The following is a 24,751-nucleotide window of genomic DNA, read 5'->3' on the forward strand; positions in this document are numbered from 1 at the left end:
AAGTAATATTCGTTAATACTGACGTGACATAAGATAATAATGTCACGTTATTATCATCATTAATTTTTTAACGATAAGTGACTAAAACATAACTAAAACGGTACATTAAGCATGATTTTGAAAAACTAATAATTAAGTGACCAAAACAAAAATTAAGTAATAGGTGGATTGCCAAATAGGTAATTTGTCCAAAATTATATTATTAGATTAATTAAAAAGTTAATTTATTTTTAAAGATTAAAGATTAAATTGGGATGCACCTGTGGATAGTGCGTGGGAGGTAATTGCTACGTATCGAGGGCCTCCGAGGATTAGAATGTTCCTTTGGCTCATTTGCAGGGAGCGGGTGTTGGTTAATGCGGAGAGAAAACGACGGTATTTCACTGTGGATAGTTCTTGTCCGCTTTGTGCTGCCCCGGTGGAGGATGTTGATCATCTGCTGCGGCAATGTCCCTCCTCTAAGGCCATCTGGAGTGCACTAGTGAAACCTGATAAGCTGTCTTTGTTCTGAACATGAACATCCGGGAGTGGATTGTATGTAACTTAGGTAAGCCTCATGACATGATTCATCCGATTGAGAATTGGGAGCTTCTTTTTGGTGCAATTGTTTGGAATATGTGGTTACATGAGGCAGTTAAATAAAAAGGGGCACTGAGTTCTGCTATGGGTGCAGCCAACTTTTGTATGACATAAGCTTTTTATAGTTGTGAATTAGATAATTCTTCTTCTTTCTCTTTTATCTTCGGATGCTGATTTGCTTTGGATGTCAACTAGTTTCCAGGTGCCACTTTATGGGATTCCTTACTCAAGAATGAATCCTGTGCTTTACTGACATGTAAGCCTAGAGGCTTCCGCATGAAATTAATGGTGATTAAAAAATTTATTCAATTAAAACTAATTAAACATTTATCTGGTTTAATATTAAAAAATTTAATTTAAAAAATATAAATAAAAATTAAGTTATAAAATAAGACTTAAATAACTCAAAATTCTTAGTAATTAGTGGATTAATTTTTAAATTCTAGACAAGACCCTCAATGCTACATAATATATGTATGTCGTATATGAAAAAAATATGAAGATATATATTATATGGTTGTAGAAATCCGTTTAAATTGGAATTAATTAGTACCGTAATATTATAATACAATTAAATTTAAACATAAACTCGAATAACTCTACTCAACTTGAATTTTTTTTTTTAAGTTTATGTTATAAAATAAGAGTTATCAACTCAAATAACTCGACTCAGTTCGACCAAATACTCACCCCATGCATGGACCACATGTAAAACGATGGAGTTCATCTCTTTTCCTTTTAGGGTTAAAGCATCGAAGATTCCAGTATAATCCAGCTCTTACATTCGAAACAAAAACTTGTAATCAAGGTTTTAGATTCCATTGGTTTTTTTTATCTTATTCCGGTTCGATACGTCCACCTATGACTCAATGTTGGGAAAATATCCCGGCCGGACCGGTCCGTTACAGAGGTCTTACTTAAATATACAGACATACACATGAAAACACACACACTTTCACACGGCCATAAAACAAAATAAAATATTTTAGCCATGAATGTGAACATGTTAAGAACATATAACTCAACATCGATGACAATTGTTCATTACAGATGGCTTAAAGAGTTTTCACAATTTACTGGGAAACATTATTCATCCGAGTTTTCCACAATCAGTTTCATACCGAACAGCAGAATTTGAGAAGAAGTTCATGCATCCATATTCTCCAACAATCATCAACTTCGACAATGGCAACCGGATATGAGGGGAACGAGATTTTCCATGGAAACAAACAGAAAATAAATCAACCCCTGTTCTAACATTAAGATGTTTAATTCTCCTGCAACTAAGTTTTAATTCTTTAAGCAGGGAAATGATACGAAAGAGAGTGAACCTTTTGTTATTCATTTTTGGGAGTTGGTTGGAATTGGCACGCCGGAGTCTTCTGTCAGGAGTTTATAAGCATTTTGCAATCTTCGAGTCACCGGCCCGACTTTACCATCGCCAATAACGCGCCCGTCGATCTTCACGACCTGTTAAAGAAATATTCGATCAGCTAGATTGAACAGGAGGATCTAAGTAGTCAGTCTGTATGTTTAACTCACCGGACTGAGTTCTCCCATTGTTCCAGTAGTCCATACCTGCAGGACATGATTATTATCAAACTCGAAACACATGTAAACGATATATTGACAATTAAGGTATAAATATATGTAAACTCGACTGAAAATCAACTGGAAACCTCATCTGCTGTATGGAACTCGGATAAGCTAATTCTTCGTTCCACTAGGACAAAGTTTTCCTTTTCAACAAGCTCCATGACCTGCAATTCGAACAGCAAGGGGGTGCATATCGCTGTATCATTTCTGATCAAACGAAATATCAAACAGCATTTTGTGGTTATTTGTTTCTTTGAGATCATCAAGTTATGAGATTCACCTGCCAGGGCGTAAATTGCAGCTAAATCAAATGTTTAAGAAACTTACAGTTGCTCGAGTTATCCCTGGCAGGCAATAATCCGCATGAGGCGTCAAAACACGGCCTTTCTTGACCAAAAACTGCAACATGTGACAGAGGAATGTTCCTCGGTTTATAGATTTTCAACTTTTAAAGCACATGCTTTGAAAATAAAATCCTTTTAACTACTAAACACATTAGGATATTCCGTCGTATCAATGTTATAGGTTATCCGAGATGAATGGTCAACTAGCCAAGAACAAGATGAAGATTATTGATGCATATTCGTACCATACTCCTTTTAAAATGGATCTAAAATCAGAAACTGCAGCCAGATCCTAAATCTTACAATGTTTGTGGCATTTGTTTCAGACACGTAACCATCCTTGTCAAGCATGATTGCATCACCGGCATTCGCATTATTCCCTTCTACCTGCATTGGACCACGCAAATCAATTTAAGTCCAAGTCCTAGAACAGTATAAGATAGTAAAATACGGTGGGTAAGTTGAGAATACGGCCAGAAGCATTTTAAGATGGTAAAACTTGCTTGACTAGCATGAAAGAATGAAAACAGCCATTTAAATCTTAAATCAGATATTAGAACATTATATGCTCTCATATTTATCATAAAATCATATCAAAGTTCTGCACAGGTCAATACCTTTGCCAGAATATTATTCAGAAGATTATTGTGGTGAATCTTCGAGTCCAAATTCTGAAAGGGATAAAAAGTTACTCAAAGTCAGCTTGTTTATAGAAAGATAAAATTTTGTAAAGGACTCTACTATCATATCGGAACAAACACCCATATTTCATCCGACAAGAGTCAACAGCAAGACCTGGCATGATATGTTCTCCTAAATTTTGTAGCAAGTAGCAAATAGTGGCAAGAAAAGACTCCAAGAATCTTACATTTGGTGAATTGCGACGTGTACTAGCCGTAACAAGTTCTATACCACTCTCATTGTCATAAACCGGGGGTTTCCATTCGGGAAGCACTGCATTTTTTTCCATAGGAAACATCAAGCATATCAGCTGAAAATCCACAAATCACAATAACAAATACTATATTTGCAAAAAGAACTTTGCGAATGTTATCCAAAAACAACCACGACAGCACATTCTAAGTGTGGTAGGAATTTGCAGCTAATATACATGTGCCAATAGATATCAGAACTTAAGGGTATCGCTCCAGTATATAAAGGACTTAAAGCATTGCTTTACCGATCAAAGTGCAGCCATATCGATTAAATGCAGGACTCATCCCGGAAGTAACCTGAACAAGATGTGAGTATAGCATATTAGTGAAGAAAATCTAGAGAAGAACTAGGAATTCATGAATGGCCAACTAGCCACATCTTAGGTTTTTTCCCAGAGAGATGGAGAGAAGATAAAAATGTTTCATAACTTTTTTCCACGAGTAAGTGTTAATCGAATGTGTGTATTGTCGAACATTCCATTGGCATTGAGAGTTCTGAAGATAGCCTCTTTGATCTGCAATGAAGCAACAACATGTTACTACAAAAGAATCGATTAACTTGTTGCATGAACAATGTCCATCAAACAATGCTCAATCCACGAAAAGGATATTTTCAGAGAGATTGAATTCGAATTTATCTGGAGATCCTCACCTCATCACGAGTTGGAACATTGATGAAAGCCAGAGCCTTTGCAGAATCAAACATCCTTGCAAAATGAACCAAAAGAAGAATTCAAGCAACCATTAGGCATTATCAGCAAGGACTAACCTAAGTTCGCCTATGTGTCATTCATTCATCTTTCCCCATACAATCAGTCGTACATAGGGGAAATGAGTGAGGTCAACAATGTCCAGATTTTTCCCTTTTTTCTTTTGCTTGGAAACTGTCTTGATTAATACTAGTGCAGTTCTTAATAAAGGGAATTCATTAAGCATTTGGTTTCACCAACCTATCCAAATGCTCTTCGAGCTTAAATATCTTTCCATTGTAAATTCGAAGTCCTTCCCACACAGCATCTCCACCTTGTACGACTGAATCAAATACTGAAACCTGGTAATGCATTGCAAGAATGAGAAACCAAATATACCTGTGAATTAATAATCATAAAGGAAAGTTTGAAGTCAATGGACAACAGATTGAGAATGGTTCCAGGATTAAGGACCTTTGCACTCTCGCGAGGTAGAATCTCATCACCAACCCAAGCAAGCAGCTTTGCATTCTTGGGAACTGGAAGATCAGGAACCAGTAAGGGCTTTAAAAGGGATGATGTCTGCCTCACGTTGCGCTTAAGCAAGTTATAGAAAGGTAGACTTTGCTCCAACAAGTCATAAAATGAGAAAGGAAATGGCTGAAAACACATACATGATCAAACATAATTGTATCAACACTTCTTCTAATGAATTTAAAGATACGGATTACCAAAAGTTAAAAAGAAAAAGAACTATCATTGTCGAGATGATTGGGAGATTTGTTTACAAGGCCATCTACATTGTCAGCCTTCAAAACACATTTTCAGTAATTGTTTCTTTCCGAAAATAATCTATTTTCAGCACATCAAGACTTGAAATAACTCACTATCTATCCATCACCATTACAGAGATAAACAATGATGAATGCCTATGCTTATCAATATGAACAACATAAATACAATTTGACTATGATACTACAATTCTTTACTTTGCTTGAAGTACCTGTATCTGACACATACACAGAAATGAGTATGGGGATACAACTCTCCAAGGATCCCTCCAAATACATGCAAATGCTTAGGAAAATTTCAAAGTACCCATACCCTACACTCACACCTGAGTTCCATTAACACGAAGTTAAAAGAGAGTAGACACTTCAACTACAAGATGTCTATGAAGTTAATTTCAAGACAAGCAACTGGTTTACAATTCATTATGCAAAATGAAAATAATGAAACAGGTCACATACCCTAGGGTACTTTCTTCTGGGTGCAAAACATGTCGAGTTATGCACACTTTTATACCACCATGGAGCCCACAAACCATCGAATGGTTTTGGACCAGCTTCCCACCTGATCAATGTTTAACCATAAAGGCATTATGATAATGATATTATCATACAATAGATAAAATCAGATCATTGCAAATTAAGAGTGATATATATTGAGAAAAAAATTGTGATATATGACAGCGTTGGACTGTTTATTCTAGTGGAAGTGATTTGTTTGCAAAGAATTTTAAGAAGGGGCACATACAAGAAAAGATGCGTGTATAAGAATAGAAATACAGCTACTGTCACAGAAAGGCAGTTTAATTATCTATATTACTTCGATGCTTCATGTTCTTTAAAGTACCTGAGTCTTACACATATATGGGCATGAGTATAAAGATAACCCACCAAGGGTCGTCCCAATACATGGAAAAACTTTAAAAGTTTTAAACATACCCGAATCAGATTTTACAACTGAGTTAATTAACTTGCATAGCATGAAGAGCAAGTTAATAGATTTGAAGGTTTTAACTTAGAAGGAAATGAGTTTCCACATGCCTGAGCATTGCATCTTGAAAAGGAATATCCAAATCCTTACAAAGACCGCTTAAGGTATCCTGTACATAAATAAGATGAAACAGGTATCACATTTCAAGGTTTGGCAAAATAACAGCCCAATACATTGTAAGATGTCATTTGCAGTAAGATAACAGGCTTTCTATATAGTAAGATCTTCCAGGTTATCCTATTATAAAAGATAGACAACCTCAGGATTTTCTTGAAGGTCGGCGGCATCGATGACCGATGGGGGCTTTCCCTGTGCACAAAGCTCACTGTATACGGAAACTAAATCCCCCAAACCTAGTTCAAGGAAAGATGGAGGCACAACCTTCTCAAAGGATGACTGAAAATAAGCACAAATAAAACATAAATATATCAGTGAATGGCATCAGAGATAACAAATGGTGGAACATTGAGCAGTAAGCATCAGATTATTAAATATTTCCGGTGTATATGCTGTAAGGTTTATAAAATTTGCAATGTCTATATAGATGTTAAGACATCAAACCTTAAGCAATTCACTTCTAAGTTCTAAACAAGGAAAAATCTACTATATACCTACAGATTTCCTTTATGTTCACTGATATGATTCTCTCCGAGTGAAGTGAAATGGCAAAATGAGTTCCAAACAGCTTACCAGTATATTGAGAGGATTTTGTATCAGTATAAAGTGCTTTCCTCTCAGAAGCAAGTCATTTGGCAAACCGGGCACCCTTTGCTTTACAATGTGCTGTATGCAATGAGAGGAGGATTGGTACATAAAATAATGTTTCAAAACTAAAATTTTCAAGCTATGATAATATAGAGTTCAATCTTAGCATCTGATGATGCACTCCACATAATGTGTTCCGCTACATAGGAAAAGCCAAAATCACCCAGAAAACCCATTAGCAAACCTTCTTGCATTAAAATTCAACACACTTTTGCATGTGAAATGAAGTTAGAACAAATGAAAATAGCTTAAGAAATTAACTCCTTTAGAATCAATCTATTCTCGAAATGAAAAAGTATACCCTTCTTAAGGAAAGTCATGCATTCTACATAAATATTTAAAAAACAAGACTAGCAATAATTTCTCAATTAGAACCAAACACATGCTTGCAACAAGGAAAAAAATTGTAGATTACCTTACAATACCTATACTTCTTTTTTCCTGGACCGTAAATGATGTCGTTCACAACTTTATTACCATCACATTCCTATTCCAAAAAATATACAAAAATGAGGGAGATACCATTGACAACTGAAACAAAGCACAAAAGCATAGAGGGAAACCAGAAACTGAAAAGAATAGACATTGTTTAAATTGAAAGGATCAGACATATAAAACAGAAAGCAGGATAATATGTTTAGAAATAACAAAGTTAAAAGTAATAAGCATTCTTCACAATTATTGAGTAATTGGAGCAGACCAAACAATTAATTTCCAACATCTTCAACAACCATTCAGAATTCCAGTTGCTATGCTTTTGTTTCTGATATTTTTTTTGATAGAAATGGGAGACCTCATTAAAACCCCCTTCATAACCTATGAAATATACACTATTTCACAGGACATTGGGAGGAGGAAAAGGGTGTCTCAAGATTTTATTGAATATCATAACCATATTACATTAGAGTTTACATCATACACCATACTACTACCACTACTTTTGTTTCTGATATAAACAGATATTCAGTGACTTGGAACACGGATGTGTCCATGCATGCCTGGTACATGTTCTGTTGTGTCAGAGACTTGCCCGACATGAGTACACTCCCAAAACAGAAAAGTCCATGAGTCATAGAGATCAATCAATTAATGTTGACTGCAACATAAATCTCATGTTGATTTACTTCCCTCCATAATTGACCATTTGCCTCATAACCAATAAAATTACTCAGAGAAGTAACATTAAAATATATTTTCTGCAGAGCATAATCAAAGCCAACATATATAACGAACTTCAATCACATAATTTGAGGGATTTCATCTACACTTAACAAAACCGATGACAATTTTCTATAAAATGAATAAATACTTCATAATCTATCGTATTTTTTTTTCATCTTAAACTGCAAGGAAAGAAGCAAAAATGGTAAAACATAAGTTAAGCTTATGTGACATACCATCTTAGAAAGGAGATCTTCACGGTAGGGCCTTTCAGCACCGGTAGTGCGAAGAAAAGTTCCATAGAGAGGCTCATCCAGAACTTCTATGTCATCTCTCTGAGTATAGCAGAAAACGTTAAGTATATAATATAAGCCAAAGAGAGGTAAACTGAGAAACTTGTAAAGAGAATTTCGGTTTTATCCGCCATTAGTGTTTCATGAACTTCACCCAATTTTGAACTTCAGATTAATATTTTATAGTTACTTAAAAGATAAAAACCCTTCAATGTTCAATTACTTTCTGAAAATTGAAGCCCATACCATAAGATAGGACACCATCCAATTCAACTAAATTCAAGTTTTCAGGGCCAATATTTTCGCAAATTCGATTACGGAACTTTTTTTTTGATAAGAAGTGGAGGCCTCGTTAAAAACCCCCTTCATGATTATAGAACACCAAATAGGTGCTCCTTAATCAATTACGTAACATTGAAAACAGAAGAATGCAAATCAAGAAGCAGTAGGACCATGATTCAGTTGAACACTTATTAAACCATGAAGTACGAGTCTTCATTTGTTTCTTCTTCAAGTATCCATGTCCGACTGTGACCCATATCCGGACATGAGCACAGAAATATGATCCTCCTAGGACCCTTCCAAATACATGGATAAACTTGAAAAAAAAATTAACCTACCTGTATTGGACAAATATTTAACATGGATATTTGAATTCGACACTTTCAAAAGCTTGAAGATTCCAGTGAATGTGATCCAGAAATCAAAATCATGATTAATTAACAAAAGCCACTCAAACAGTGAGATTTGTAAAATTCGAAAAACTAAGACTTGTCCTCCCTAAAACAAACAACCATTTCAGTGATTTCACTACTGTTTCATGATTCAACTTCTCTGCTTCAATTTTCTCAGCGAACAATAAAACAGTCAGGAATTATAACACAAAAAAGAAAACTAATAGGTAAGTTAAAATGTAGTCAGCAATTCCATTTTATCGAAACAAGTAAGATTTTTCTTAATTCTTCCTCAACTTGAAAACCCACCAATCTTCTTAATAAACCATATGTTGAGAAGAATCAAAATTTACTTTAGAGTTCTTCGTTCTTCCCAAAAGGTCTTTAAAATTCAATTAAAAGGTCCATTTTCAAGCCAATTCAGAGATTATATAACAAACAAGAGCGATAATATACTTTCATCTCCATTTTTTCTCTCAAACTTTCTCAGCCACCAAACAACGAACCCAGAAAAAAGAAGCCGGTAGTACCTGAGAAAACGAATACATGAGACTGGTACTGAGTGATCTTGGAGCAGACCATGAATGGATGATCTCTATCTCTTCCTGCTTTAAGTCTCCCATGGATGGTTCTTGGATATGGTTTAAGATGGTGATCAGCTGCGCAATAAATGAAACAAGAAAAGTAAAATTACAAAGGCAATTCAAAATAAAAGGAGAAGAGAATCCTAGCAAAAAAATCTGCTGTTTAAAGATGCTTACGCTGCTTAAGCTGAAGAAACAACCTTGTTTTCTTTAAAACGAAAGAACAGTAAGGAAATTGAAGATGACCAATCACGGTAACTCAATTGTACGAATCTGATGTATTAAATGAATACATCTGACATCGGCTTAGTTAACGCTGATGATTTTTAATATAATTGATTCATTTTATAAAATAGAATCATAACCGGTTAAGATCAATTATAATCTTATAATTTTATTTTAATTTTAGTAAGTTTGAAAAAGTTAGTATTTTAATTTAAAATATTAAATTATCGTTGATTTAAATATTTTGATCAAAATATTTTTATTTTAAAATTAAGTAAATTATTTTTTTGAAAATTTATTATCCTAATTAAAAAGGGTTTAGGGACGGTATAATATTAAAATTTTGGCCAGAGTACACAAGTGATCTCGATCATACGGTGTTGTTTTGTTGAATATCTGACTATAAAAAATTATAAAATGATTCTCTGACTATAATATGTTACTTTGTTAAATCCTTTGACTATTAAAAGTTATAAAATAGTCACATAACTATTCATATGTTCCAAATTGGTCTTTTTTCACTAAAAAATTGATAGTGGTTTGATTTAAACGTTAACCTATTGACTGAGATATATTAAAATTTGATCCTAGAATCTCAAATGGTTATCATATATCAAACAACATGTTAACATACAACTGAGATGACTGTTAATTTTTCATTGAAAAAAAGATGGAGTTTGGAACATATGAAGAGTCCAATGATTATTTTGTAACTTTTAATAATCGAATGACTCAACAAAACAACATCATATAGTTGGAAGATTATTTTATAATTTTTAATAGTTAATGAACTTAACAAAACAACACCCTATAGTCGAGGGACTAATTGTATACTTTACCCTACATTTTTTGCATATTAAGTCGATTATTCGTTTGCTTTAGATTAAATGGTAAATATGGATTAATGAAGTGTCGAGCTTGGACAGCTTATTATAGCATGGATGTCGAGGTTTAGGTATAAAAGCAACATTAAAAGAACGATGAGTTTCGAAATATGATTTGTTTTTATCAAAGCTAAACAAAATGCAATTTGAGGGAATGGGGTATTTCAACCCGAAACCCTTTTGTTTTGATTCTGATTTTGGCAATTTTGCTTACCACGATCAAAAGCAAACTTCCACTTGCTAAGACATGCACGACTTACCAAACTTTTACCTTTCAAAGTTTACTATTATCTATAAAGATTCAAATTAGTACCTCCAACGTGCTTTTCGCCAGACAAAATCCTAAAACTTTCTATTAAAACCGACATAACTTGCAGATCAGGTGCAAGTCTTCACAAATGGTATGATTTGTAATTCCATCGTTCATACATTGTATAATAATCCCTACAACCTGTTGATCCTACTGTAGACCATGGCCCCTGAATCTTCGGTTCTCCGCATCATTGCCTTGGTGTTCGTCTTCTTGCCTCTCACCGATTCCATTAACTTCAAACTTCCGGCCATTTTTAACTTCGGTGATTCTAATTCTGATACCGGTGAGCTAGTAGGTGCTGGCATCGCTAGCCTCAAACCGCCTTACGGTCGAAGTTACTTCCGAACACCAGCAGGGAGATACTGTGATGGCCGTCTCATCATTGATTTTCTCAGTTAAACTTCTCACAATTTGCATTGCATTTAGACATTGCCTCACCCCCTGCTGCATATTTGCATATTGTTGTTTGCTTATTCGGATTATTCGTTGCAGTGGATGCAATGGATCTGCCGTTTCTAAACGCTTACCTGGATTCGATCAGCACGCCGAGTTTCCATAAAGGTTGCAACTTCGCCGCTGCAGGGTCAACTATTGAACCGCCTACTGCACAAGCTGTTAGTCCATTTTCTTTTCGAGTTCAAGTGGCTCAGTTTGTCAGGTTCAAAGCCCGGGTTCTCAGATTGCTGGCTAAAGGTAACAGAAATATGATCATCATCCAGAGAATCCATTTATCTTGAACTGAAGCATATATATACGTAGAGATTATCATTCGATTGCAGGTGAAAAACTTGACAAGTATCTTCCAGCCGAAGATTATTTCTGGAATGGCCTTTAATTGTTCGATATAGGCCAAAACGACCTAGCGGGTGCATTTTATTCCAAAATTTTTGATCAAATACTTGCCTTAATTCCTTTGATCTTGACAGAATTTGAAACTGGAATAAAGGTCAGCTTCAAGAACACTACACCAGTACTTGTTACATTAAGATTCGGTCTTAAATCTCGAATTGTTTGTTTTTCGATGTAGATACTATATGAACAAGGGGCTAGGAATTTCTGGGTACATAACACGGGACCTCTCGGATGCTTAGCTCAAAATATCGCTAAATTCGGAACCAATCAATCAAGCCTCAACGAACTAGGATGTGTCAGCAAGCATAACCAAGCTGCTAAAGCCTTCAATCTGCATTTTCATGCCCTCTGTAAGAAATTGCAGAGCCGGTATACAGATTCAAACTTTACTTATGTTGACATTTACACAATACAATCCAACCTTATAGCGAATTATTCTAAATTCGGTATGTTCAATTTAGAACTTTTGAGAGTTTTGATTTCGTTCTCAACAAAACAAAGATAAACAAGAGGTACAAGTATGGGAACAAAATGATTTTGAGCGCCTACATTTTGCAGGATTCGAGCAGCCGATAATGGTTTGCTGTGGATACGGAGGTCCACCGTTGAATTACGACAGCCAGATTGGTTGCGGGAAAACAAAAGTCTTGAATGGAACCACAATGACAGCCAAAGCATGTGATGATAGATCTGAATATGTTAACTGGGATGGAATTCATTATTCGGAGGCTGCAAACCAATATGTTTCATCAGAAATACTCACAGGAAAGTACTCGGATCCACCCTTTTCCGACAAAATGCCGTTCCTTCTAGATCTAAAGTTCTGAAGACCTTATTTACTCATGGCCGCAACTGATCAAAACTCAATGTAATAAATGTCCCGCGTTGATGAAATTGTTGTTACACCTCTCAAACTGGAACATTACCATGACTCGATTTTTCCTTATCCGATACTCAACATTACCATTGTAGATGTTTGATTTGTCCGAGGCCCATATCACTTGCAAATGAAAACAGTTTTGGGGGTTAAAAACCAGAAAAGAAAATGTGAAGGCCATTTCTTTATTTTTTTCACCGTGGGTAATAAAAACTGAAATGTGCAGTTTTTACGTGGGGAAATAAACTGTAAATGGAGGGGGATGGTCAGTTTTTTGAAGGAGATAACCACTCATCAACTTGTTGAAAAAACGGGGGGAAGAGTTAGAGAAAAAAAAACAGAAAAACACAAGGAGGAATTTTCAAAAAAAGAGAGAGGAGATCAACCATTATCAAAGGAGAGCATTGTAAACAGGGGTTGGGGATTATTGTAAAAGGAGTTTTTCCTTTCATGGATGAATAAAAAACAGAAATCATTGAAGAATAATTCCATTTTGAAATTCTTTCTCAACACAAACCTCACAAATCAACAAAATAGAGTAAACTTAACAATCAAACATAAACAAACAGTAAAAATCATCTTCAGTCATCGACATCACAATTGAAGAGGGAGGAATTCGATCGTTACTACCTGAGTTCGAGGCCTCCATTGCGTGAGATTTGTCGTCGTTTCGTCTGGCTTTAAGGGAGCATCCAACCACCTAAAGGTAATACTTTTAATGTTCAGCCGAGGGTTTTGTTAGGTGTCAAGGGTTGTATCTTCGGGGTTAGGTTGGGATATAGGGCTAGATGGTGTCCTGTTGGATATTTAGGTAAATCTTACACGGATTTAGACCCTCGTCGGAGCTTCTAGGTGGTGGTCGTTCGTTTTGGTTGAGGGCTAGAGAAGGAGAAGACATGGTGGCTTGAGTTCTTCAAGGTGGTCGCGTAGTTTGTTTTGAGTTGGGGTTTTCACTTGTATTTCTTTAGGAACCTTAGCTCTTCGTTGGAGCGGCTATAGGGCGGAGGCCACGGTGACCTTGTGTAGTCGCCGGTTCGAAGAAGTAGAGGGCAAAGGAGAAGAGAGATATGCGGCTGATAGAGATGAAGTAAGCTAGGTTTAGTTTTCACATGAAATTACATATATATTAGCGAATTAAAACGGTGTCGTTTAGGGAATTTAGGGTTTCCTATTTCTGCGTGGTTTATTCTTAATATGGGCCATCTAGATTTTCAATTTCATGTAGTTTCGTCCTTAAATCGATGTTTTCATATTTCTAATTTTGTCTCTGTATTTTACTCGTATTTAATTTCAGTCCTAAATGGTAATGTATTTAGTTTCTGCTTGTTTATATATTTGACTTGTACTTTTACGCACGTTATATTTTAGTCCTCAGGCTGTTTTCTTTTGGGTTTCTGTTCGCGTCCTCTAGGTTTATGTATTTCCTTTTTTCGTCCTAGATTAGGTTGTCTTTGATTCTATTTTGTTTTTACATTTAAGATGTAATTTTGTGAATTTGTATTTTAGTCCTGGAGCAAAGTTATTTTGGGTTGTGTATGAATTTCCGTATTTAACCTTTAGTTTTATTTCTTGTGTATTTTAGTCTTTTGAGCAGGACTTGTTGTTGTTTTATAATTTCATTTTTTATTACTCGTTTTTTATATATAGATTCGTTCTGGCCTTAGATGTTCATAGTTTCTTTTTTTAATAGTAATGCCTATATTTTTTTAAATAGTTGATTTTAGGCCATAATATTTTGCTTCATTTCATGTTAGTAACCTCTAATTTTTGTTATGTTTATTTTAGCCATTACATTGCTTTCTTTAGTTTGTATGTGATTTATCTTTGTTGTATTTTGGTGTGTTAAGCACGATTGTGGCATGTTATTAAATTAATTGGTCTAGGAAGTGTTTATGTAGGCATGTTTGATCATACACATATAGTTAGATGCCATTAATTTTACATGACATACACTTCTTGCATAATTTGCATGATAGCCTCACTTGCATAACTCGACATATTCATAATTGGATTAAGGGTAATATATTTTTAATTTAAAATTGTTTTAAGTGGGCAGTCATAACTGATTTGAGGTCCGCTTTTAATGATTTTAAAATAAAAGTGTATCCCGAAAGTGAAACCAAAAAAATTGATTCGTCACCTAAAATTTGGGAACGAGAGAAAAAGAAATATTCGTTTATTTAAATATATCGAGAAAAAGTTGTTATATCTTTAAGATCTGGTCTCGATATTTGTAAATAATCGAACATTCTTTATCTTTCTAAAATGACTTGATAATTTTAATTTAATTTGTTTGAGTGTTTTTGAATGTTTTAAATTTACATTTTTATTTTATGGGATCAAAAATCAAAATAAACTCGAATTTGTAAAGTTCATTGCAAAGACGTTAATTAATCGACTAGGTACCGATTTAGGGCGTTGTGGGGGTGCTAATCCTTCCCCACACGTAACCGAATCCCGAACTCGAATTTTGGTAACGCATACCTCAATTTGTTGTTTTAATTAAAGTTATTTTTTATTTAAAATGACAGTATTTTTGGGTGCTCAATCACACCCTAATCAAAGATTGATGGCGACTCTTCGAACCGTATTTTTCGATCGTAAAGGAAATTCAAATTTTTTCGAAACGAGAGGTCTTTTAAATCGCATATGTTTTTAAAATAAAAAAAGACAATTAAGAATTAATGTGGTTTTCAAAATCTCACCTTCCTTTTCACCTTTTAAGAAAAATCGTTTCGACAACCATGAAATTGCAGTTAAAACCATTCATCTTGATGAAAACATATGACAGGTCTCCCTAATTCGTGTATCACGTTATGGATAAAGTTACTCGTTTTTCGACTATAGAAGTCGATCATGTGCTATAACATAGCTTTCTTCGGCACCAGTGCAACACTCGATCAAGCACTATTCCGATCCTGCATTTGCAAATCTGAAAAATAAATCTATACTACTGCTTGGGGATGGAAAGTTTTCTCATCCAAGAAAGACAAGTCCTACGTTACAGAAAACACTCGAGTTTGACATTGCTATGAACTTAACCAAACGAACTCAAATAGTTTGTTTTTTTATTCTAGATGGAGTTTAAATTCTAAAAATAAAAACAATTGAATTTTAATCAAACTCCAAATCAATGAAATGAATTAACCTTCCATCCATTATCATACAAAGAAAACATTCTAAAACAATCATATGCAATGAAAATCGTAACATTCGGCCATAGTTCTCATCAGGCTTCAGTTTGATTACCTTTCCTCTGAACTTCATTGGCTATATCGAGCTCCATGGCTGGCCCAGCAATGCACCCCGTGGCTCATGAACAACAGCTGAAGGCGTTACTTTCTGCACTATGTTATTCTGATTCTTCATTTTTCTTTAAGCATCCGTACCTGATGCATACCCAGATTTGGATATGGTGAAATGACCTTGAAAAAATTGAACATGCCCGTGTCAGACACATACTCTATCAGACAACACCTGAGCTTGAATACCATAGCTTCTGCAGCATCAAAGGATAAGGAAGCACTAGTGTCTGCAATTGGATCTGAAGTTCAACGTCCAAAGAAAATGGTTTAGCATGAATGACACAGTAGAGGAGATGGCAGAGAGCAAAAGAGCATAAAAATGGACTCATTTTGTAGAGCATAAAAATACACGAGTCATAAGAACAGTCTCGAGTTTAGCAAAATTTACCTGCCGGTTTGTTCTTTGTAAGCTGCCGGTTATGGAGATAACCAGTTCCCAGTACTAGCTGATGTTGAAACTTCAATTTGATATCTTATTTTTCTCAAACGGAAAATAAAGGTGGAATTCTTAAAAAATAAAGGGAAAAAAGGACTTAACGGATTAGTGATTTACAAATAATGAGCTTTCCAACATGTAGTTTATGGCACAGGTTTTGAAATCTTAAGAATTGGTTTCTACAAAATGGTCTTTGGAATCATCATCTGAATTTTCTTCTTTGACATCTTCGAATGCATTATCTGAAACAACATCTTCTTTGACATCTGCATCTGAGTCTAATTCTTGGTCAAAAAACGAATTATGATACCATTTAGAATGATAGTTCAAATCAGCTTTGTTGGCCTTGATTCGCCATTTTTGCTCTTCTATCATTTCGGGAGAGAGTCCCCATTCTTGCAACTCTTCATCGGTATGATGGATTGCCAAGCTATATTCTCCACCAGATCCCAACTCCATAACTCGAATCTCGCAATTGCCAGGATTATATAGCCGCTCAAATTGCTCGACTGACCATTTGAACCACTTCATTAGAAACACCCGAGAGGCTAAACCGTGTGAGATTATTATCAGATTCAAATCTTGAGAAGGGTCATTGTTGAACCTATTCAAGTCTATATCTCTCCAAAGAGATTCAAGAGAACCTGTAAAATCCAAAAATAAAAAAATAAAAGAAATTCTTTCAATGTCGCTTTTCATCAACTCAAATTAAAATCAAAACCAAGAAATAAGATTTACCACGGCTCGTTCTGGAAAGAAATAAGATTAAAGAACAAGAAAGATTTATCACTTTATCTCGTTTAAACATAGTTAGGGTCGTAAACGAGCCAATTTGAGCTCGACTCGACTCGAAAACTATAAAATGGAGCGCAACTCAGCTCGAAAACTCACGAGCCTAAAATTTGCAAGCTCAACTCGAACTCGAAACTATGAATTAAAGCTCAAAAAAGCTTGAAATAAAAAAAACACTTAAACTTAACCCGGTTAAAGGTCAAACTCGAACTCAAACCTGAATTTTAAATATATTTATACTGTATTTTTAAAAAAGATCAACACATAAATGTTAATATTTTAATAATTTATTTTTTTAAATAAAATTTTAATATTTTATTTTTTCGAGTAGCTCGCGAGCTTTTCGAGTCGAGAATGAAACAGCTCATTTCGACTCGTTAAGAATTCTAACTCGAGTCGAATCTATTCAAGTCGAGCATTTATCAAACTTTGATCGAATTGATCTCTAGTAGCTCGCGATCTGACTCATCTTATTTACAGCCGTAAACAGAGTATACTATATATAACACGTAGTAATTCAAAGCCAGAGATTTGTTTTCAATAGACAAGAACTGCTTCACCATCATAATCTATTCGAAAAGAGTCACACCTGGTTCAATTCTACTTTTCTAACCTTAAACCTTAGAGTTGGTGAACACTGTTAACTAAAGTTCTATACTGATGACATGACAAGTCCAGCAACCTGAGACTTATCCTAGTTGGTTCATGCAGCCACTCTTTAAAACCAACATCTAAAAGTCCAGCAACCTGAGACTTATCCTAGTTGGTTCATCCAGCAACTAAACAGAATTTTGTATATGCAGTTCAACAGTCTTTTAATCTTTCATTTGTATTATCATAAACAAAACATGATCCCGAAATTCATTCAGAAGCTCTTTGCTTTCAAGGTTTCAAAACAATCAATTATACCATTCCCATAAGTATTTATTTCAAATAAAAGAAAAAAATACAGGAAAAAATTCAATAAAATACATCCAAAACCATCTGATTTCCTAATTCCAAATCACCGTTTTCTCAACAGAAACTAGATTCCCTAAGCACCCTTTTAAGCGAAATGCAAAGCTTCCATGAAAAAGAATGCAAATTTTATGAAGAAGAACATACTGGAAACCTATTCTCATACATAGTCAAGAAATCAATAAACCAGAGTCTTGTATATGCAGGAACCAAGAACCCAATAGCAAATTATCATTTTTCTCAACAGAAGCTAGATTTCCTAAGCACCCTTTTAAGCAAAATGCAAAGTTTCCATTAAAAAGGAATGTAAATTTGATAATGAAGAATAACATACTGGAAACTAGAACAAAAACATCTGCAGCAGATTCACCTTCAGGGAACCTATAAAAAAGCCTCCCAAAATTTTCTCTCGTTTCTTTTGTAATCCTCATCCTTTCAGCCACCTGGAAATTCCCAAAATCCTGTTCCCCAATCCTACACCCTTCTCTCACCCCGATCACTCTTTTCTTCGAGAACGATTTCCCAATCTCCCGTAGCGTGGATTGGGTGCGCTCGTAAGGAGATACGTAGAAGTAAATCCGCCAATGTTGGGAAGGCCCCTTGCTCGAAATGAGGTCCCGGAGCCGGGAACCGGCAAGTCGGGCTAGGGCTCGGCCATGTTCGGTTAAGGAGATCTTATAATCGGGGGTTGTCTTGTAGACCGAGGGGTCTTTGTTGCCTTCGGACTCACCATGTCGGACAAGGATTATGTGTTTCGGTAACAACCTAAAGTTCGGCATCTTTTTTCAATCTTTTGCGAATTTCACCATTGTTTCGTCATACTTGCTTTGTTAATGCTTGCCATTGTTAGGCCAGTTTCATTTGTTGGGGAAGATTATAAGAGAAGATAGCTCCAGTGGTCTATTTATTGGATGCATAAACAAGGTCAAAACATTCATTGAATCACATGGAGCATTGATCTTGTGGTTCCGTAAAACCATAGTGGGGAAACTAAAAAAAAGGTTGCTTAAAGAACATTTCATTTTCCCGAAAACACCCATATACGAGGAAGCATGTGTTCTGTTACCTGGTATTTTGGAAAACATGAGACCAACAAATAAAACAAGTGTGCTACTTTTGCAGACATTGTTAGACATTGAATAAAAAAACCCAAAGATCAAAACTTCCCAATTTATCATGTAAAGTGAAAATAATGGTAGGCTAAATCTAAGATCATTGTTTACAAAAATCCAGTTTTGATTTCAAGTAATATTATGAAAATTCACCCAATCCTGAGATGAAAAAAAAGCCTTTTCTTTTTTAGGATTCTTGTTTCAGTATTGATTTGGTGAATAAGAGATGGGTTTATATGGAAATGGGTTATCTTATTTTCTTCATAATAATTGACTGCAGCCAACCATGAAGTATTTTCAATGCTCATCAATGATAAAAACCCATGGAGAACTTACTCTACTCAATGGAGCTTTTCTGGTGATTGATTTTGTCTTGGGTGTATATTGTTTTGACTCTAATTGGGCATCAAAGATTCAATATTATACTAATGAGTTACGGATTTCAGTTATGGTGCAACTACAATGATTATGCTTACGATTAAAAGGAGAAATTATTATGGGGAAGTTCCTCACGGATTTGCATTGCCTTTTCTTCTTTTGATAGGTAGGCTTTCGTTTCTCCAATTGCATAGCAGAAATTTTCATTTGACGCGTTTTCTCATCAGAGAATTTCATGTGGATTTGATTTCTTGTCAAATATTATTAATTCAGGATAATCAGAACTGTAGAATATTTTCATATCTGTTAGCGAAATGCGTTTATGAATATCTACAGTTAGTCTAAAAATGCAGTAGAAAAAGTGAATTTTCTTTTATGATAGCCTTTCTCCTAATTCAATATGCAGCTCCAGAAATAGGTAAACCGTCTAATTTTTTTCTGTTTTCTGTGGTTAATCATAATAGGCTTTTTGCAATGTAGATTAACAAAGTATTACTTCTCACATTTCTGAGATTATTTAAGTTCTATTGTTTGTGGAGGAGGACAGTTTCAGCTTGTTTATGAAGGCGAGAAATACAATCGTGAGTTGTATGTACCGGTATTGGATTTAAAATTATGAATTCATTTGTAGAATTAAGTACATTTCTTTAATTTTTTTTAAAGCAACCATAGTTAGCATGGCCATTTCCGGTTAGTGTATTTATGCCATACATTATTGGACCATTTCATTTCAATGACATCAACTGTTAGAGTAGTTCATAAGACAGGAAATTTTTTTGTTATCCAACAATGCAATTGCTTTACAAAATTCGTGGCTCTCATTAAATAATCCACAACTAGATTTGATCATAAAGCCACTTTCTTCTTCGATGTATGGAGCAACATCATTAACAATGTCATGTACCTTTGTACCTTTCAAGAACAAAAGTGATCAATAGGAATAAGAATGTTTTATATTCTTGAAAATGATCAAATGAAAAGTTTCAAAAGTAGATTAATATCTTAACTAATTCATTCGTCAATCAATCACACCTTGCCAGTCAATCACTCACTTAAGAAGCTACGGTATACATCAATAATGTGAATGATATTGTTAGAATCTGCCGCGTGGAAGTCTTGTTTGCTTAGGAGTCTTTTATGATAATAAAGGATAAGTCTTAGGAATCCTTGTAATCTCTACCTCTATATATAATTTTATATTTAGCAGAAAGTCCTACTAGAAGTTAGCAACTCAGTGTATTTAAACTATTGTAATATCCGAAATTCAATAATCATATTTCTCTTACATTACCTCTTTTATTCTCTCTTCTTCGGGGTTTTCCTTATATTATAACGGATATAATGAAATTGTTATTTGCTAAAATGGGAAACCAGTTAACAGCCAATCAAGAAGTCTAAGTTAATGTATTTTCTCAGTGTTTTAATATTCAAAACTTTCAGTTTATGGACTTCTGGTTTGAACTTTGGAAGGTGTAAGGGGTCAAATGATAACTCATATTCATAATTCTTAAATGCATTTTTATTCATGCCATAGTTGACTAAAAAACATATCAGAAATTACATTCTCTAAGGCTAGAATTTCTAAGCAAGTATTTTTGGTGTGTGATAGGTTTTCTGTTCCAATGGAGATCTTTCTTATCATGGTATACCCTTATTTTTTCATCGTTAACTATTCTATCACATGCCATATTTTACATTGTTTGGATTGTGAATGGAGACCAATGGAGCATTTCTGATGCGCAATGGGAAAAGCTAATTGGTTTCGAAAGGTAAAATCTAATGCATGAATTAAGCAGTATGTTTTCCTTTTTATATAATTTGCACATTAATATGAATGAAATTTGCAGAGATCAGTCGCCTTTCTTTCCATCTGTAATGTATTTCTTGGTAGTACAAGTACTAGCAGCTTTGGTTGCGTTATTTGAGATACGCGGTAAAATTTTTGGTGTGGATTCACGGAGAAATACATTTTGGGGGCATCTATATTCCTTTGTACTGCAGATAGGTTTGTTATGCAGGACACCTCTCATATTACCAATTTTCTAATTATCTTTATATATATATATATATTCTGTTTCCTGTCTATGTTTCATATACTTTTGGATTCACCCTTCTTTTCTTTTAAAAGAATTACTTAGCACTTTAGTTAATCACTATACATCCTAGTTCAATAGACCATGAGGCTTCTTGTTTGTTTCTGAAAGTATCAAAACTTAAATTCTTCTTGGTTGTCCAGTGCATAATGAATCCTTTACTGATATGGTTACTTTTGGATTACATGCTTGTCTAAGAAAATTTTGACTTTGAGTTCAATCCATTTTTTATTCGATAATCTTAGTAGGCAAGTGAGACGCAGTGATTTATGGATTCGTTTGTCGTTATGGTAAAGTCATTAAGGTGTTCATTCCTCTTTTCAATAATAGACCGAAGTATAAGGTTAATATGTTCGCGTTTGTCCATTTCGAAAGCAAGGAAGATCTGTGTAATGCAGTGGAAAAGATGAACAACGTCTTGATTGATGGGAGGAGAATTTCAGTGACTGTAGCTAAATATAAGAAACATTCTGGGTTGAGGAGGCAGATTGCTGGGGGGTTGAGGGTGCAACTAGTGTTGGTATCAGAGGGCGAAAGGTTGGAAGTTTTTCTTCGTCAGTTGGAAGGGTAAGGAAGTTGGAGATGATGAATAGGTTTCATGATGGAAGTTCTTATTCAGATGCGGTTGTTGGGGTACATAAGGAGACAGAGGTTGTGCAAGAGGGGAAGCTCACAAATGCGAAGGAGATGAATAACGCTAAGGATGTGTATATTCCAGTGGAGGAAAGGGCTTGGTTGAGATCGTCCCTTACTGGTATTGTAAAGAGTTTCAAATTCAAATGTGCAGAAAGCATTAAGGAGTGGGGCTTTAATGTAAGGTTGTAAGGTGGGGCTTTGCTAAGAATGCTTGCTTGGTCGTGTTCCAATCTGTGGATGAGATGAAGTCAGCGATGGAAAGAAAATGGGAAGAGTTGTCTTTCTGGTTTGATAGGTTGGAGCCTGTGTTTGATGAGGACAACATTCCCTTAGCTTATTGCTCGATCTCCATGATAGGAGTCCCTTTAAACTGCTGGTCGGTTCCTTTTTTTACTAGGTTGGTATCCAAGTGGGGTAAACTAGTTAAGATTAAAGATGAAACTGCACAGAAGTGGACTGTAGAGTGGCGCAAATGATCCTGAGGGTCTTTAGTCCTTTTGACATTCTGATCATACTACCATTACAACGTATGGGAGGAATTTCTGGTCAAAATAAAGGGTGGAAGGTGGTGATGTTTTCTTTTCTGAGTTGTCAGAATTTGTTGAAGATGATGTTCTAGAGGAGCCATGGGCGGAGCGCTCTTCCAATTGGAGCGCAGAGGATGTTCAGGTGAAGCATGGAGGCCATGTGGGTTGTCAGGGGTTGTCAGAAACCCGTAGAAGGGTTCAGGACTGGGTTCAGGGCTCGCATCATAGTAAAAGTACAGAAACCGAGAGAGTTGTCTCCACTCAGCATGAAAAGTCGAGAGGCTTGTCTGTAGGGATAGATAATGGGAAGAGTGTGGAGGGAGATTCCTATGCGCTTGATATAGTTGACAGGGAGGTTGGGCTTCAAAAAGATAAAATCAAGGATCCAGTGGGTATCGAAGATGGAGACGGGCCTGCTGTTGGTTTAAAGTTGTTAAATTCAAGAGCTGGTTCACAAGCAGGTTCTGTAAGCTCGATATACATGAAGACTGCTCCGGTTGCTAGGGAACTTATCAGAAGTCACAAGATATTTTATAGCAGGTCGAAATGCAGAAAGATTTGGAATAATAATGTGCAGGATTGGAAGAATGAACAGAACGAGAAGGAGGTTCCCCGAGGGGTGTTAAATGATATGATGGGCAGGGATTTATGTTCAAGAGGTTATCTTTCTGAAGTTGCTGAGGCAGCTGGGGTTTATGCAAGGGACAATGATGGTACTAGGCCGAAGAGAATTATCAGGAGAGTTAAAAGATCCCTTTTTAGGGATGCTACGGATCATGCTAGTGTCTCTACATTATCTTCATCAGTTTTTCCCTTGTTGGTGGAGGAAGCTATTGCTACATGGGAAATAGCAAGTTATTGGGAATTTCTTTCAAAGAAGGGAGGGAAGCTTTATACAGAAGATTATAGAGTTGGAGAAAGGTTTGAGTGGGGCTCCTTGAGGTCGAATGTTTTCCTTGGAGTTTAGGCATTATTAATCTAGAGTATCATGCCAAAGCTTAGTATTTTGTCGTGGAACGTTAGGGGTTTGGGTAGAAGAGAGAAGCAAAGAGCTGTGCAAAAATTAGTTTCGGAGAGAAATCCTACTTTCCTATTTCTTCAAGAAACAAAACTCGAGAATTTACCAAGATCTTTTTTAAGGAGAAGTGGTTTGAATAGGCTGCAGAGGTTCGTTGAGTCACCAGCAGAAGGTTCTTCTAGTGGTTTGTTAAGTTGCTGGGATGATAGTTCCTTTGTGGTAGAAGATCATCATATTCACAAGAGGTTTATTGTTGTCTTCGGGGAGTTCAAATCCAATAATTTTAGGTGTGGTTTCATAAACGTTTATGGTCCATCTGTGGAGGAAGAGAAGGCTGGTTTCTTTGAAGAACTGGGACTGTTTTTAAACGGGTATAGTATCCCTTTTTGTGTGGGAGGGGATTTTAACGCTTATTTATCAAAAGATGAGAAGGAAGGTAGGGCTCACAATAGAAACTCTATGGAAATCTTTAGTATTTTCATTCAGCTAACGGGGCTTATTGATTTACCTCTTATTGGGGGTAACTTTACCTGGAGTAGTAATAGGGATTTGCCTACTATTGTTAAGCTCGACAGGTTCCTGGTGAGTGCTAGTTTCTCTGTAGAATTCTCTGGGATCAATCAGTTTTTACTGCCTAAATCTATCTCTGATCATAATGCAATTTTGTTTGAGATTGGGGAAGATAATTGGGGAAAGTGACCTTTCAGATTGTTCAATTATTTAATGTCTGAGGATGGGTTTGAGGAGAAGGTCGTGGAGTCATTTAAGGAATTTAAAAAAGACAAGGAAAGTACTGGAATTTTGAGTATACTTAGGAATACAAAGTATGCCATTAAAAGCTGGTCTCGGGATAGGAATCAGTTTCCACGTTTGGACATTTGTTCTTGAAGACAAATTCACCAATTAGAAAGAGGATGCAGCAAAATCAGTCATCCAGTGCTGTTGGG

At 35.5% G+C, this 24,751-nt stretch overlaps 3 protein-coding genes and 1 long non-coding RNA gene across 6 annotated transcripts; 2 read left to right on the plus strand and 2 right to left on the minus strand.

Moving 5' to 3' along the window:
* Positions 1 to 1,532: 1,532 nt before the first annotated feature.
* On the minus strand, positions 1,533 to 9,526 carry LOC120124274 (branched-chain-amino-acid aminotransferase-like protein 1). Of its 3 annotated transcripts, none has more exons than XM_039142976.1 (20): positions 9,346 to 9,526; positions 8,085 to 8,183; positions 7,103 to 7,174; positions 6,613 to 6,705; positions 6,181 to 6,318; positions 5,973 to 6,031; positions 5,394 to 5,496; positions 4,618 to 4,803; positions 4,405 to 4,505; positions 4,107 to 4,161; positions 3,883 to 3,969; positions 3,700 to 3,751; positions 3,388 to 3,473; positions 3,137 to 3,190; positions 2,823 to 2,906; positions 2,503 to 2,574; positions 2,259 to 2,339; positions 2,122 to 2,157; positions 1,912 to 2,049; positions 1,533 to 1,773 (listed from the first exon to the last, which is right to left on the minus strand). In XM_039142976.1, exons 1-19 carry the CDS (start codon positions 9,436 to 9,438, stop codon positions 1,921 to 1,923), a joined length of 1,680 nt encoding a protein of 559 aa, XP_038998907.1. In that variant the 5' UTR covers positions 9,439 to 9,526; the 3' UTR covers positions 1,533 to 1,773; positions 1,912 to 1,920. The 3 variants fall into 3 exon arrangements, with proteins under 3 accessions (XP_038998907.1, XP_038998913.1, XP_038998920.1); XM_039142982.1 differs by having other exon boundaries at positions 1,533 to 1,756; positions 1,911 to 2,049; XM_039142989.1 differs by having other exon boundaries at positions 1,533 to 1,827; positions 1,911 to 2,049.
* Positions 9,527 to 10,943: 1,417 nt separating this feature from the next.
* LOC120124295 (GDSL esterase/lipase At1g54790-like) lies at positions 10,944 to 12,500 on the plus strand. The gene is made up of 5 exons (XM_039143003.1): positions 10,944 to 11,215; positions 11,314 to 11,514; positions 11,601 to 11,767; positions 11,849 to 12,119; positions 12,232 to 12,500. Exons 1-3 carry the CDS (start codon positions 10,981 to 10,983, stop codon positions 11,654 to 11,656), a joined length of 492 nt encoding a protein of 163 aa, XP_038998934.1. The 5' UTR covers positions 10,944 to 10,980; the 3' UTR covers positions 11,657 to 11,767; positions 11,849 to 12,119; positions 12,232 to 12,500.
* Positions 12,501 to 18,210: 5,710 nt separating this feature from the next.
* Positions 18,211 to 18,999, minus strand: LOC120124222 (phosphoglycerate mutase-like protein AT74). The gene has a single exon (XM_039142937.1). It carries the CDS (start codon positions 18,817 to 18,819, stop codon positions 18,211 to 18,213), a length of 609 nt encoding a protein of 202 aa, XP_038998868.1. The 5' UTR covers positions 18,820 to 18,999.
* Positions 19,000 to 19,906: 907 nt separating this feature from the next.
* LOC120124204 lies at positions 19,907 to 21,791 on the plus strand. Its single transcript, XR_005516263.1, has 3 exons — positions 19,907 to 19,948; positions 21,140 to 21,299; positions 21,378 to 21,791. It is a non-coding gene; the product is annotated as an uncharacterized LOC120124204 (long non-coding RNA).
* Positions 21,792 to 24,751: the final 2,960 nt, after the last annotated feature.

The sequence above is a fragment of the Hibiscus syriacus genome, unplaced genomic scaffold, assembly GCF_006381635.1.
Source record: "Hibiscus syriacus cultivar Baekdansim isolate YM2019G1 unplaced genomic scaffold, ASM638163v2 tig00001291_pilon, whole genome shotgun sequence".
NCBI lineage: Eukaryota > Viridiplantae > Streptophyta > Magnoliopsida > Malvales > Malvaceae > Hibiscus > Hibiscus syriacus.

Coding starts and splice junctions, on each gene's coding strand:
- LOC120124274 (XM_039142976.1), bottom strand. CDS start 9,438: ATGGGAGACTTAAAGCAGGAAGAGATAGAGATCATCCATTCATGGTCT. Junction 4,506..4,617: donor TACCTCGCGAGAGTGCAAAG/GTCCTTAATCCT, acceptor ATGCATTACCAG/GTTTCAGTATTTGATTCAGT. Junction 3,752..3,882: donor CACTTACTCGTGGAAAAAAG/TTATGAAACATT, acceptor CATCTTGTTCAG/GTTACTTCCGGGATGAGTCC.
- LOC120124295 (XM_039143003.1), top strand. CDS start 10,981: ATGGCCCCTGAATCTTCGGTTCTCCGCATCATTGCCTTGGTGTTCGTC. Junction 11,216..11,313: donor TCTCATCATTGATTTTCTCA/GTTAAACTTCTC, acceptor TATTCGTTGCAG/TGGATGCAATGGATCTGCCG. Junction 11,515..11,600: donor TCTCAGATTGCTGGCTAAAG/GTAACAGAAATA, acceptor ATTCGATTGCAG/GTGAAAAACTTGACAAGTAT.
- LOC120124222 (XM_039142937.1), bottom strand. CDS start 18,819: ATGCCGAACTTTAGGTTGTTACCGAAACACATAATCCTTGTCCGACAT.